Source organism: Erythrolamprus reginae, chromosome 2 (assembly GCF_031021105.1).
Source record: "Erythrolamprus reginae isolate rEryReg1 chromosome 2, rEryReg1.hap1, whole genome shotgun sequence".
Lineage (NCBI taxonomy): Eukaryota > Metazoa > Chordata > Lepidosauria > Squamata > Dipsadidae > Erythrolamprus > Erythrolamprus reginae.
This window is the reverse complement of record NC_091951.1, coordinates 240,676,606-240,692,152: the sequence shown is the minus strand read 5'-3', so window position 1 is coordinate 240,692,152 and position 15,547 is coordinate 240,676,606. Positions and strand designations below refer to the sequence as shown.

General features: G+C 38.9%; 1 protein-coding gene across 1 annotated transcript in view; it reads left to right on the top strand.

Moving 5' to 3' along the window:
• The window catches only part of LOC139162211 (neuronal acetylcholine receptor subunit alpha-7-like), a 125,203-nt gene that overhangs the window by 76,714 nt on the left and 32,942 nt on the right, over positions 1 to 15,547 (top strand). The window contains exons 5-8 of the mRNA XM_070742324.1: positions 2,824 to 2,903; positions 7,355 to 7,522; positions 12,730 to 12,924; positions 13,537 to 13,623. Coding sequence (XP_070598425.1) covers positions 2,824 to 2,903; positions 7,355 to 7,522; positions 12,730 to 12,924; positions 13,537 to 13,623 — 530 coding nt within the window. The remainder of the gene's footprint in view (positions 1 to 2,823; positions 2,904 to 7,354; positions 7,523 to 12,729; positions 12,925 to 13,536; positions 13,624 to 15,547) is intronic.

Below are 15,547 nucleotides of genomic sequence, written 5' to 3'. Positions count from 1 at the left end.
CAATCATTCACTCCATACATACTACACCCTTCCCAATTGTCCATCATTAACCCCCCCCCAATAATTTAGTTAAAAGTAAATCAATTTATAGTTAAAATACTAAAAATTAAAATACTAACAAAGGTAATAGATACACATAAAAATATAAAATATATAAAATATGGATAATAATGTAATAATTTAGTTAATTAAAATGAATCCAATCTAATCAGTAGTGTATAAAGTGTATATATAGAGAATATAGGAATACTGTATAGGAATTTGGTTAGCAGCAAGGTCGTAAGTTCTCAGTTACTAAGTTGGTTTGGCTGATTAGTTTTCAAGTTGTGAAAGTTCTGAAAGCCTCAGATATCAGTATCTGGGACACAGGGTCTAAATACAGTTTGGTTTTTCTAGGACTGGTCAAGATCAGTGACCAGTATTTTAAAAATTCTGTCTCTTTGCCTCAATTGAGAATGTCCCAAGTTCTTCCTCTCTGGGGGCTCCAGTTTCCATCAGGTGCCCTGGGCAATCTCCAGTAGTCCTCAGTCCCACTTGATAACATCTCTATCTCCATCGCCCCTTTGTAGCTCCACGTTCTTAAAGCTTCTGCTGGGCGCTCCCCCCAAGACAGCAGCCACTCCCACTGGCCACCGCCCCAAGTGCCTCGGTGTTTTCAGGCGTTTCAGGAGTCTTTTGGCTATATGAAGTAATTTTAAAAAACTTGCAGAATAGTATTGTGGTTACTCAAGTTCATCTCACCAAATAATTCAATATAATAAATTCTTTTCCTTCTAAGGCACATGTAACCGGTGAACTTAATTACTAAAAAACACGTGACAACCATTAACTTGGATGGCTTTAAAAGAAGATTAGATTTTATACTTGAAGAGTAACCCTTCCCTTTGGCCAACCTGCCCCCAAATATCAAATTAAGAGGAACAATAGTTGGAGAGTGGTGTACATCCACTTTCTAATTGTGAACATCTCAAAGACTAAGATGGGTCTTGTTCTAATTCAGAAAGGTGTTCGTCTAAGCAGGTTGGATCTCAAGTACCACTATTTTAATTCCCACCAAAGCTTATCAGGGTTGATCAGAACATTGCTGACCGGCACTAGACATGGTCATTATTAATGGTCAATAGTTATCAAATTCTTTTATTCCTGCTCCATGTTGAGCTGACCAGGAATATATTAGAGGATGCTGTGGCCTCTAATGTACTCAATAGAGTCCATTTCATTTCATAAAAAGAGAAAGCAACAAATATTGAGATTATTTCCCTTGTCCGAAACCTTTCCGTGGGATGGGTGGGAGTGAAACCTATTATCAATTGGCTAGGCTGGTTTAATGGGACAGAATATTCAGCTACTTACAGAACAAATTATTAGAATGATTTTCATCTGTTAGACAAAAAGCAAAAGTCTGTCAGTACCACAATGGACATCTGAGATATCAAAGTGAAGGAAAGACAAGCTGAAGAAAAATTGAAGCAAAGGCTCAATAAAGATCTGGAAACAGACAAATCTATGGTGTCTTGATGAAAGAGGAGTTGAGAGGCAATTGAGAAATAGAGAGCTGAAGACAGAAAGCACTTGTAGATCAAAGAATCACTACAAATGTCTTTGGAGTGTGCTAAGTTGGGCTAGGCTGTTTTTTGTGAGAGTAAAAAAAACATCAAATCAAATAAAAACAGTGTGATTCTTAACTAAAGATCATACAGGTAGTCCTCAACTTACAACCACAATCAAGTCCAAAATTTCTATTTTTAAGTGAGACATTTGTTAAGTGAATTTGCCCCATTTTATAACCTTTCTTGTTTCAGTTGTTAAGTGAATCACTGCAGTGAATAATTAGTAACTTAGTTGTTAAGTAAATCCAGCTTCCCCCTTGACTTTGCTTGTCAGAAGGTCGCCAAAGTGGATCTGGTGAACTTGGGACACAGCAGAGGTCATATGTGTGAGTCAGTTCCCAAGAGTCTGAATTTTGAGCATGTGATCACAGAGTGGCTGCTGTTGGAACTGTCATAACTCTGAAAAAATAGTTATATGTCATTTTTTTCAGTGCCATAGCAACTTTGAACTGTCCCTAAGTGAGCTGTTGTAAATCAAGGACTACCTGTATCCTAAATGAATGTAAAATACACAGTCTAGTAAAATTAATTTAAACTTGACAACGTTGGTAAATGAATAAAATTCAGTGATCCTTTTTCAGATCTGTTTTTTGCAGATCTCAGATGATCCATCAGTTAAGAGAGGACAACATTCTCTTTCAAGAGCTGCTATGAATTAGAAGAGTTAATATTGTTATTATTATGTCTGGTTGCACCTCATCTGACTTTTTTTTTATCCTCCTTATTGAATACTCCCCAGGGAATTGGGATAGGCAGATGTTGCTTGATAGGGTTAAAGGTAGGATGTAAGCTAATACTATTATTATAATTGTTATTTTGAATTTTGGATTAATGTTTTGGTGTACCAAAGGAAAAAGTATTTTAAGAAAGCAACACAAAAGTGCCATCAATTCCCAACTACTCAAAAAAATAATTGACTTTCATTAATTAATCTGCTGGAATTTTAATTGAGTAATATAGTGGTTTAAGCTTATTCATCTATTTGTTACACACTGTAGAACTAAAGTCTCATAATGAATTGGAAATTATATGTGTATAGTTGAAACATATGATTTATAATTTATATTCCCTACTTCGCTATACATATGTATTCTGATAGTTCTGTGAAATTTATACTTTTAGTAAAAGGACTCAAATGATAATGGCTGTGATGGTATTATTATTATTTATGTTTTTCTAACCAATATTTCATTGTTTTTGATGCAATTTATAGTGCAGATGAAAGATTTGATGCAACATTTCATACAAATGTTTTGGTAAACTATTCGGGATCATGTCAGTATATACCTCCAGGTAAGAGAGTTTTTAATGTAAGCATTTTAATATATTAGAATGTTTAAGGTATGCCTGCATTATTAGAATATTCTGCCATTACTGTTGCACAAAAAAACCCCATTCCTGCCTGTGAATAGGGGTAAATTTTGTTAAGTACCCTACTATCAGACATAACTTTTGTAAACATGAAAGTTATTCCACCATCACAATACCTATTAGTATGCTATGCATCTATCCCCAGGTTGCTTTTGTAGAGAAAAACATGAAAGTGCCAAACAGGCTTGTCCATATCTACTTATCTTTGTTCAATAAGATTTATTTTCAAGTAAAAGAGTGAAGGGTTGCTTTGGATGATCTGAACACAATTTATGCAAAATAAACACATTAAGGGCTCACTAAAAGTAACACAGTCCCTTTGAACATCTATTTGGAGATGAGTTGGGTGGACTTCTAAAGGTTATTTTTTAAAAGGTTGAAATAGTTTTGAAATAAAAGTAGCTTCTCTCTCTCTCTCTCTCCCCCTCTCCCTCCCTCCCACCCTCTCTCTCTCTGTCTCCCTCTCTGTGTGTCCCACTCTGTCATCCTCTCTTTCCTTTGTTTCACTAGGTTACAATAATGATAATGATAATGATAATTTATTAGATTTGTATGCCACCCCTCTCCGAAGACTTGGGGCGGATCACAACAGTTATTGTATAATTTCATAACAAGTTATGAAATCACACAATAAGCTTTCAAACCTTTACATCAAAGCAGGAGAACAGGTACATCATGAGCATTGATTTTGTGTTCCAGTTTTCGTCAACAATATAGTTTCATATTATCTAGATTAGAACTGTTGCAGGGATGCTGGCAAGAGTTAAGAGTCCATTATCTATATCCATTTCTCACACTGAGAATTCCAACAACCTTCCCCCCACCCTGCCACACACACGCTACTTACTGTTGGCTGGCAGCCCTGGAATTCACAGAGCCAAATATCACCCAGGGATGATTTTGCTTAGCTTCCAATTCCTGCTGAAGTCAGCTAGCCCTTCCACCACTACTTGATTTGTAAAAATTTCAACCCAATGGTGACAGGAGAGAGGCAATAAAAAAAAGATCCCATCTGCCCACTGAACATGAGTGATATCACGGAGGCAAAACCTTATCTGAACTGGAAGGCTAGTTCAATGGTTCACATTCTGGAAATATTGGGCTGGCTTTTTGTAAACAATCTAAAATTTAATTTCCTTTCATTAGGAAGAAGGGTTTTCTGTCCTCTTGTGGAAGGAGGGATGTACATTCCCATCTTCATTTCTGTAGCGAGAGAAAAACTTTAACCGTATCTCCGGTTTGCTGAGCCCCAGCATTTCATGACAAAGTCAATTTAAGTCTCGAATAGACCGCAGTGTTATAGAGCTCTATGTTTTATGTCAAGCATTTTGGAGATATCTCATTGTTGGTTTTTTCCTTCTGTTTTTATTTTTAGTCAGTGAAAGATGGAATAATTAAGTGGCAAAGAATGTGTGATAAATATTAATTGCTGGTTAAACATGAAGTATTTATGCCAGAGCAGAGAGTCCTTAGGGAAAAGCAAAATTAGAGAGAACATTTTATTGCAGAAAAAGATGTTAAGAAGCCGATATAAATTCAAAGAGAAAATTTAGCTACGGTGTTATTTTTTTTAAAATGAAAATTCAAAATTCATATTGGTCTAAAATGTGTGCGTGTGTGCTTGTTATTTTGTTTCAAGCATTATAAATGCAGCTAAGGCACTCTGCTCTTGGTTTGTCACTGAAGTTTGAAGTCTTATTGAACAAGCATCTTGCGACATTTTTCACAGAGGACGAAACTATTCCGGGTGTTGACAGATTTATGTACTTTGAACCAAGACATGCTTCAATTATATAAAGCGTTATGTAATGCAATTTAAATGCAAATGGAGTAAAGGATATTTAATCCTACTGCCACAATGTATTGCTTACCTTTATGCAGCTAAACTCTCCTAAGCAATTTTCTTGCAGTAGATTCACCTGCAGTACTGGAGCTTGGCTAAGAGAAAATTGGTGCCATAATTGGGCATATTGGGCATAGAAAGTAAGCAATGCTACATTGCTAGGATGTGATGACCCTACATTACTTGGGAACAAGCAGCACTCTATCCTGTGGTGGCAATGATTCATGCATGTTAGTTATTGTCAAGTGTGATATTCTTCAGTAATGTACATCTTGAATTAAAGATATAGATCAATTTTTGCCTTAAATGAAAAGAAGGACCAGGGAAGACATGATTGCAGTGTTCCAATATCCCAGGGACTGCCACAAAGAAGAGGGAGTCAAGCTATTTTCCAAAGCACCTGACGGTAGAACAAGAAGCAATGAGTAGAAACTGTTCTGCCTGACTGGGCTCAGGCAATGCGTAACAGTCCAAGGAAAAGAAATCAAACACACACGTGCTCTGCTAATCAGCAAACTTGTATTAGATAAACAAAAAAGGGTTACTCAAAAACAGTTCTTAGTGTCCGAAAACAATGAGAGTGCAAGGCTTACTTCAGCCGCATACAAAAAAACAGGAAAAAACAAACAAAGACAACCTGGAATGAGCAAAGACGTTTCAGGAGTCCTTTTGAATCTTTGGAGCAAACAGCAAGTCCCAGAGTTTTCACCTCCCACTTGTCTGAAAAAGCTGGGTTGAAAACGCCAACGGCACGGAACAGAAACTTCAGAGCAGGAACCACAAAATAACACAGATAAACAGCCACAGTTTGCCTTGGCCTTTGTTCCCTTTTATCCATTTAGCCCTCATTAAGGAAACCACACCCATCCCTCACTATAAGAACCACATCCAGCCCAGGTGCTCCTATAATGACTTGTAATACTCCTTAAAGCGATCCCTTCTTTGCATAGCTTTTCGGCTATGCAGATCGATATATTGATCTGCAGAAGAACCCAGGGACGAAAGACTATCTGAGGGACTGCATGCCAAATCCTCTGGGCTGTCTGCTGAATCCTGCGTACCAGTGGCCTCGTCCTCCTGGCTGGCTGCCGCGTCTTCCTGGCTGTCTGCCACATCTTCCTGGCTGTCTGCCACATCTTCCTGGCTGTCAGCCAGGCTTTCGCCTTCACTTTGTGCCACGTCTCTCCCATCTGTGGGAGCAACGGCTGGCCCAGGCCCAAACACAACAGAAACTAATCAAGGAGAGAGCAAACCTAGAACCGATAATAAATTTCCTGACATTTAGAACAAATAATCAATGGAACAAATTGCCTCTAGAAGTTGTGAATACTCCCACACTGGAAGTTTTTAAGAAGAGATTGGGTAACCATTTGTCTGAAATGTTATAGAATTACCTGCCTAAGCAGGGAGTTGGACTAGAAGACCTCCAAGGTCCTTTCCATCTCTTTTATTCTATTCTGTATGAGAACTCTGGGTCAAATTTTACTTCACCCATAAAAAAACTTTTTAAAAAGGATTCAGACAGAACTCTTTAAATTTTCTGCATTAATCTCTTTTTTTAAATGATGTTTTTCATGCCAGCTTGCATTTTGACGATAGTCACCAAGAATGCATATTATTAGGTTTTAAGACTAATAGGTATGAAAGTAGAGTAGGAACATTGATGATACTTTCTGTCTTCCTGAGTGACAAATTATTCAGAGTCAGGAAAAACAAAATACCTGAGAACCCAGCATTTCTCTCATGTGGGGAATAAGGTGATATCAGAAGACCAATCTGATACTTCCAGACATGGAATATAACAGGTTCCTGTAGGAATTTTTCACTCCCACCCACAGCACTTGGAAAAGCATAATTAGTTACACAGTCTTTCAAAATGAACCTGCCTGTAAGCTAATAAATTAAACTAACAAACTTAAAATGCCAAAGAGCTAAGTGCCCTGTGGGCCATCCGCAAAAAATCTTTCGCAAATGTCCCAGTGGCCAGAAAATGTGAGGCACTGAAGTGAGAACATTAGTTTCACAGTATGAATGGTTTCCACAGCTAGCAACTCAGCTGTTTTTGCTGAGACTGAAATGAATAATATACAGTCTTCATGTCGATACATGCTATTATGGAGAAGAATTTGATATCTGTGCATTGCTGCTTTGAGCTTTACTGATACTCTAGTTTAGAACAAGTTTTCCCAACCTTGACAATTTAAGCATGTGTGGACTTCAACTCCCAGGATTCCCTAACCAGTTGGGAGTTGAAGTCCATACATCTTAAAGTTGCCAAGATTGGGAAACTCTGCTGGATATATTTCTTTTGCTAACGTTTACATTTGCTGCAGCCTCCTCGAAAGAGAGTGGCTAGGATTTACAATTACAGATCTAATTTATTAGCAGATGAGTTTGGGATATACCGGTAATTTAAAACCATCAGCCCCTTTACCGTTGGCGGAAATATACATACAGTAAATGTATATAAATGCAATTTCATCCCATGTTACCCTTGTCTTCGTCAATTTGACATTGGCTTTCCTTGCAGGCATCTTGAAAAGCACATGTTACATTGATGTCCGCTGGTTTCCTTTTGATGTGCAGAAATGCAATTTGAAATTTGGTTCATGGACACACAATGGTTGGCTGCTTGATCTGCAAATGCTGGAAGCTGATGTTTCTAACTACATATCAAACGGTGAATGGGATTTAGTAGGTATGTTGAATTTCTTAAAGAAGCTTAATGAATCCAGATCAAGATTTTCTTAAAATCCTGTTAAAATTGTGATGCTACTCCAGCCATGCTTCAGTGTGTTTCCATATCAGACAGGTGTATCATAAATATTGCATCACTCACAACATCTGTCACTAAATAATACCATTCCTAGGATCCTGAACCTTTTGGTTTGAGAGAATGGAATAAAGTAGGTCAAGTTTAGAATAAAGATAAAAGCAGCAGCCAAACCCACACGCTGCTATTTATAGCCAACGGCCAAACCCACAAGCTGCTATTTATAGCAGCAGCCCTAATTACTGGCGCCCCACCCAAACACAGGTGGCCGCTCTTATCTCCTGTAATATGTCCTTACTTGGTCTTTTCTACATATAATTTTGCTCTTACGTGGGTCCAAAATGTCTTCATCTGAATCAATGGAAGATAAGGGAGATTGACTGCCTGGGCTGTGTGCCAAGCCCCCGTCTGCCGAGTCACTCCCACCTTCTTCTTCGTCCAAGGAAACTAAATTCTGAACTGACTCTGTTGGCAATAACACAGGCCTGTGACATGTTGAAGTTTCCCCTGCATCCACCTCCACATTCCCTGGGGCAGGAGCTGGGCCAGAGCCAACTACAACAGGCAGTAACCTCCACCCCTAGAATCAAACATAATACATTAACTCTGCTTTCCAATTATATTGCAAGTTGTCCTTGACTTACAACCACAATTGTTACTAAGTGAGAAATTTGTAAATTGAGTTTTGCCCCATTTTACAACTTTGCTTGCCACATTTATTAAGTGAATTCCTGAAGTTGTTAAAATAGTAGCAAGGTTGTTAAGTGAATCTGGCTTCCTGGTTGATTTTGCTTCTCAAAAGGTCATGAAAGATGATCACGTGACTCCAGAGCATAAAGATGAACCATTCGCCAAGCACACGAATGTAAATCATGTGAGCATGGGGATGGGACAATGGTCGTGAGTGTGAAAAATAGCCATAAGTCGCTTATGTGCCGTTGTAACTTTGAACGGTTACTAAATGAATTGTTGCAAGTTGAGGACTACTTGTATGCTGCAAATCATTTTGGGAAACAATAATGCTTAAGATATTGCTGAACTTCAACTCCCAGGTTGCTTTGCTATTGACTTGTATTCTAGTAATTGTAGATCAATTGTAAAAAGGGACTAACTGTTTTAAATTGTAGATCAGCCAATCTTAAGAGGGAGAGATTCTCCATCCTTGTGAATTAAAGTGTATATTTTCCCCTTTTTCACAGTGTTTACTTTTAATAAAGGAGAGAGTTGCAAAAGGAATCCTTGCACTGACGTATCTGAGATTTATTGCTTGACAAGGAGAGTGCATTGGGCCCATTTGATTCATCTATTATGGCTTCAGCTCAGACTACAATTTCAGTTTTCTGACACCCTAAGAACTGAACCCCTAAGAACTTACGTGTTTTATTTCAAAATATTTCTTCTGTCAGCTTATGTAAAATATTCATAGGCTTGGAGGTGGGCCTGAGAAATCTATGCTATTCCTACAGCTGATCGACTGTGACAGTAGTGGATGTCAGCTGCAAAATTTATTTCCAGTGATAACAAAATCCCAGAATTTAATCCTTCACTTATCAGAGCTGTTGCCTAGAGCCAGGATTGGATTTTAAACATAGTGAAACTCTAAGCTATGCACTGTGTTTGGCAGGGTCTACCAGAGAACATAACACAAGTAAACATGGCAAGAATGCTTCCAAGATGCATAACAATCCCAGGGTGGGATGGAGGAAGACCCCCTATGCACAGAAAGTGTGAACGCATACTGAAAGAAGGCATAATTTAATCAAACTAGAAAGTGCCATATGAGCCATACAGGAGAGCTTAATTTATGGAGGCTTTCATACCTGAAATGTAAATAAAGTCATGACAAACGAAAATCTGAAATATTGGAGGTCCCCTTCAGACATTGATGTCTTAAACTGTAATTTGTTTAGCTTATGGCTAAATTCAGCCCCGCCTGGAGGAAAAGAGGGTTTTTTCCCCCTCGTTATAAGTACCTGCATATTTATATATTTCTTGCTCACACTGAAAGTTGGTGTTTGGGTGACTCCCCTCAAAAAGATACAGAGCTTTTTGTAGTATGCATTTTTTAAAAAGTCTGGCTGGTAATGTTGCAACTTTTTAAAACTAGGGTTCAGAACTTCCCCATTTCAGAGTTAACGTTCATATTGCATATATGTTTGCCCCGGAAGCGGAGTAAAGACGCTGAGACAGTGTATGGGTTAAATATAGGGTCACTTTATTAAATTAACATAAATTTAAATAACGTAACTTTAACTACGTAAATTTAAATATTTAAATTCAACTATAAACAAAGGACCTGCAGAGGCTAAAAACTAACGGGGCGGAAATTCCTGCCAAAACCTTCCTGGGCAACATTGGGCAAAAACTCCTTGCTGAACCAGGTGAAGGTAGCCACCTTCACCTGGATCCAAGCCACACCCCTTGGTGTGTGGGAGGAGCTCACCCTCCAATCCCCGAGGGAAATTGGATCCGGTGAGTCCCATGGGCATCCTCTCTCCAATCCCCGAAGTTATAATAACCTATAGTTCCTGGAGAGAGGCCGTCCATCATCCTTTTAAAAGATGCCCAAAGGAGCATGTGCGGTCGCTCCTACTGCCCATTTCTGCCCCTACCCTGCCAACCCCATCCGTACCGTCAGTGTGGAATAGGCGAAAAAACGGCCGCCTCTAAAGGGGAGGCCACAAAAAATTCCTATTCGGCCCTGAAGCGACCTCCTTCAGACACACTGTTGATAGCGGAGGGCGGGCGGGTGTTCGCTTCGGGATCCAGCAGGGGCAAGGAGGAGGTCCTGCTCGGACCGCCCTTAAATAGGGCAATCCAGAACCTCCCCTTAGGCCCTGCATGCAGTGCGCCACCTTGGCGCGCTGCCCAAAGCCAAACTTCTAGTTTTGCCGGAAACCGGAAGTTCGGAGCTCCGCAGAGCTCAGAGCAGCGTCCCCTGGCTCCAGGGGTAATTTTGGTTGGCGGTTTAAGCCGCCGACTGAGCATTTCTGTCAAGGCTATTGAACTTTCCCAGCCATGTCTTTTAGTTTTGCTTAATCCATAATCTAGATGAAAATTATTTTTTGAAAAAATATTTAAAGAGGGATGCTGGAAGAACCACTAAAAACAGAAGTAGCATTGGTTCTATACAAAGGCAACACAATGAAAGTATTTTCCATCTGCTGTCCTATAAATAGTTTGAGACATACAACCCCAATCACTAAACATTGTAATAATAATTGATTGTAATTTGCAATTTGATAGAGAAATTGAAGAACAGTCAATTACATCTTATACTTTTATAATGAAACTGATTAGGTAATGGCTGATCATATGTATATGTTTAGATTATTTTTAAAAACATTTTTTTAAATTAATTTATATACACATCCTAAATCCCATTTTGATTACAGCTCAAGAACAAGATTATAATATAAATATTTTCAAATATATTTGTAATTTATATTTTATACTTAATTCTTCTATGTATATTTATTTTCTGGTCAATTTTTTATATATGTCATATCTCTCTTTTATGGATTTCTTTAATACATATTGTCTTTTTGTTTAGATAATTTTTAAAGGAGCGTTGACTAATTCTTCATGTGATACGTTTGGGCTGCTTCATAGATTTATATGGATTTTTCAGTGTGTGCAATCATATGCCCTTAGAGTAAAATTAGTGCCGTGACAAAGCTAAATATTTATCCGGAGATGTACTCATACATTATTTCCTAGAATATTATGGTGTTCACAAGAATTACTGAAAATGGATAGGATAGAAGCATTAAATAAGCTTTGGCTTTCTGGATATTCAGGAATTCAGTTTTCAGCATTTCTCAGAAATAGATAGGCTGGTGAAAGCTATTCAGCAATTTCTGAAGGACCACAGCTTCTCCACACTTTTTTCTAAGAAGGGTAAAATAATTGAAGTGTTCTGATATGGGATATCTGATAATCTACAGATAGTGATGGGCGAACCCAACGGTGTTCGGGTTCGGCAAGTTCGCATGAACTTTATGCAAAATTTGGCCGAACCCGAACCGAACCCAAACTCAAATCCGAACGGGGAATCCCTCCCACAAAGAGATTCCAGGGGCGGAGCTTTGACAGCACCGGGAGGTTGCTAAGGACGCCAAGGTGATCACTTCCTGGATTCCAGGGAATCCAGGAAGTGATCATCTTGGCATCCTTAGCATGTTTATTTTTACGTGAAAGGACTGCCCTTTGCTTGCAGCGCCACTGCGGCGTCCTTTTTCGTAAAAATAACAATGTTTATTTTTACGTGAAGACCTCCCTTTGAAGGAGCTGGGGAATCCCTCCCACGAAGAGATTCCAGGGGCGGAGCTTTGATGTCACTGGCAGGTTGCTAAGGACACCAAGGTGATCACTTCCTGGATTCCATGGAATCCAGGAAGTGATCACCTTGGTGTCCTTAGCAACCTGCCAGTGACGTCAAAGCTTTGAATGCTGAACACGACCCCGAACTTTGCCCAAAGTTTGAAAAAAAATTGGGTTCAAGTTCGGCATACCGAACACCGCAAAATTGGGTATGGACCCGAATTGTGCGGGTTCAGTTCGCCCATCACAATCTACAGAATGAAAAAAAGTCACAAATGAATTGGTAGGGTCTTCTGGCTTCTTCTTCTGTTTCTAAACTGGGAATTGGTTTAATACTTCAGATGTACATCTAAGGGAATGCAAAGGTTAGATGAGAGATGTAAATAAGAAGTTGATAGGAAGGAATAAAGGATATGAACTACATGTCACCTACCTGACTACAAATTACTTTCCAATCTTGAAGTCTAAATTCAAGTTTGCAGCCTCAGTTAATACATATTATCCATTCAGATATCATCAGGAATCATGACTGAGTTTTGCAAACCGTGGTTTCACACATCACATGAACTGACCTAATCCATTAATCGCAAATAAGAGTGTAAACCAGTTTTTCTCAACCTAATGTTGTCATGGTATATTCAACTTCAACTTTCATAATTGATAACTGCTAAATTCAATACATCTGAAGACATCAGATATCAGATAAGATTCCTGACTGCACTCAGTTAAGAATGTTGACTGTTCAGCTGTTTTGAGAATGAAATTGCATATTTTTACTCTTATCATATTTTAAATTTGCTTCTGTGCAGGTGTTCCAGGTAAAAGGAATGAGCTGTACTATGAGTGCTGCAAAGAGCCGTATCCAGATGTCACGTACACTGTTACAATGCGCCGTCGCACCCTTTACTATGGGTTGAACTTATTGATTCCCTGTGTCCTTATATCAGGCTTAGCATTGCTTGTTTTCTTACTTCCAGCTGACTCTGGAGAGAAAATATCTTTGGGTAAGAATGAAGACAATGCACAGTTTAAGTATGTAGAAAAGAATGTATCAGTAAGAGTTGACAAAGGACGTATCTCTTCAGTGATGATTTGTGTTTTTGATTATATATATTGTACAAATATCCTTCAATGTATTTATTAAGCCAAAACATAAGAGAGAGCCTTTCAGCATTACTATCTTCTACTATGCTGATCTTCTACACATAGGGAAGCATTTACTTTGGTTATGCTCATACGTTCATCCAGTCTAGAATTTTCTCATCTTAGTCTCAATTTTGCCTTCTAGTCTTTTTAAAATATTATCTGCAGTGTGAAACTATGGTATGGGAAGGGCCCACCATGAGGCTGTTTCTCCTGCCAGTTGGCACTGCTCAAAATTGGGAAATTTGGATTCAAAAGAAGAAAGCAGATAATTGGAAATACTAGAAGAGTAATGTTTTCACAATGTTCAGAATACTTTTTAAAAACTTTCTACAACACACATTTCTCTTAATCCAGAGATATTGTCTATCTAATAAATGGACGGTACACTTTATTTAATGACCTTTAAAGTAGAAAACATGCATGACTTCAGTCTCGCTTCATTTTTTGTCTCTTTCACAATTTTGTTATAGGTATAACTGTTCTTCTGTCCTTGACGGTTTTTATGCTCCTTGTAGCAGAAATAATGCCTGCCACATCAGATTCAGTTCCCTTAATAGGTATGTTGATGGTGCACCACTTCTCATGATAAAAAATGAATCAGGTTTAAAACTGCGTAAAATTTATCTGGATCAGGTGCCTGGGCAACTGATGGGAAAGTGAAGGTGAAAGAGAGGAGGTGAGAGTGGAGGTGAGAAAAAATATTTTAAAAATATTTATTCCCCATATTGGAACACAAATTTACAGTATTTGCTTTTTAGAATTAGGTCACAACTGTAGATACCGGTAGCAACTTTTGTTGTCCTTTGAGAAAGGAAAAAACTGCTTCCTTTCTTCTCCAAAGAAATTTGGAGGAAGAACCAGTTTCTTCTGAGTTTTCAATGGACTACACCGAGAATTATAAATAGAGATAAATAATATCAAGTTCTGATGAGAATGTGAATTCATTGGGAACCTTTTTTAATTTTTACAGTTGTTCTGTAGTTTAGTTCACAAAATACTTGGCCACTCTAGAAAACTGCAACATAAATTTACTGATCAACAACAGATCAATTATTATAAATGTAATGTTAGGGCTGCATAAAATAATTGTAAAGGTAAAATGTTCATGTGGTGGTGACTTTTCAGTTTAGGATGAGAATGATGTACTTATGTGAATGAATTATAGACTATCATACTGCCAAATACCACAAATGTAGTTATTTCATAACATATTAGTAGAGTAAGATGCTAGGTAGGGACCAAATTGCATTTTGTCCATCTCACTTTTTAAAGCAATGTTAAAAATCATTTAAACCCCTCTCCCACATAAATGCTGACACTCTCTCACCCAATCACTTACCAACAATCTATCTGGATCTCACTCAAGGCTCAAACCCAAGTAATTGGGTTCCTTTCCCTCCCTATTTTTTTTACCCATAGAGGCTTCTTGTGCCCAGTCCAGGCTGCAAACATTAATAACTGGCATTTTTTTTGAAGCATAACTCCATATTCTCAGTTCTACTCAGATGTGACTTCCCGAATAGTGCCATCTCTTCCAAGAGCAGTGGTAAAAGTGTTCCTTGAAATTTCACCTGTTTTACTATTCCCACAATGCAGTGTATACAGGAACACACTCAATAATGGGCAGCCAAATTTTTTACTGCCATACTGTACGTGTGGTTTATTTTGTTGGTGTGGCAGGTCATGTGATTGGGTAGGAGTGGCTTGCCAGCTATGTGTCCAGGTGGGAGTAGCTTGAACAATCATCGAGGATGTTAAGTCCTTGACTTACAACCTTACCAGTGTCGCTCGCTGGGGTGACAATTTGCTTCGCATTTCCCGCACTCTCCTTCCTGGGTCGCCCACCACCTCCAGCTGGGTAGCTAGGTGAACGGGTGCTGCCAGAAGCATAAATACTGCCAGCGCCACTTCCACCCACGCCTTCTGCTTGCCCCTCAGGTGGGAGGTGGCCATGTGAGGCTGGAGGGGAGCCAGGCAGGAGAGAGGGAAGCTCGTCTGAGGCCAGGAAGGAGGAAAGAGAAAAAAAGCAAGGAGCGCAGACACAGCAGCAGGGAATAAAAGGAGAGCCGAGCCGAAACCAGTAATCCAGGAAGTGACGGCCACCAATCAGCTGGAGCTGCGCACACATCTTCATTTCTGCCGGTGGAACTGTGTTCCACCCTGTCCTGCCTGCTGCCCACCCCAGCACACACTTCAGTACAGTAGGACAAGACTGAAAAATGGTCTGAGTTTTAATCTCACACCCCAAAATGCGGATTAGTCATGCAGAAAAACATATTTATATGCCGCCCCGAGTTTGTGGAGAGGGGCGGCATATAAATCCAATAAATCTAATCTAATCTAATCTATTTTTTGAAGGTTATGGGCCTAATGAACAAACCAGGTTTTTCAAGTTGATTTTGAGAGCTATACTCCTTTCTTTAGACAAAGTATGCCCCAAAAGTCTCATTGATGCTTCAAATATTTTTGTAATGCCTGAAC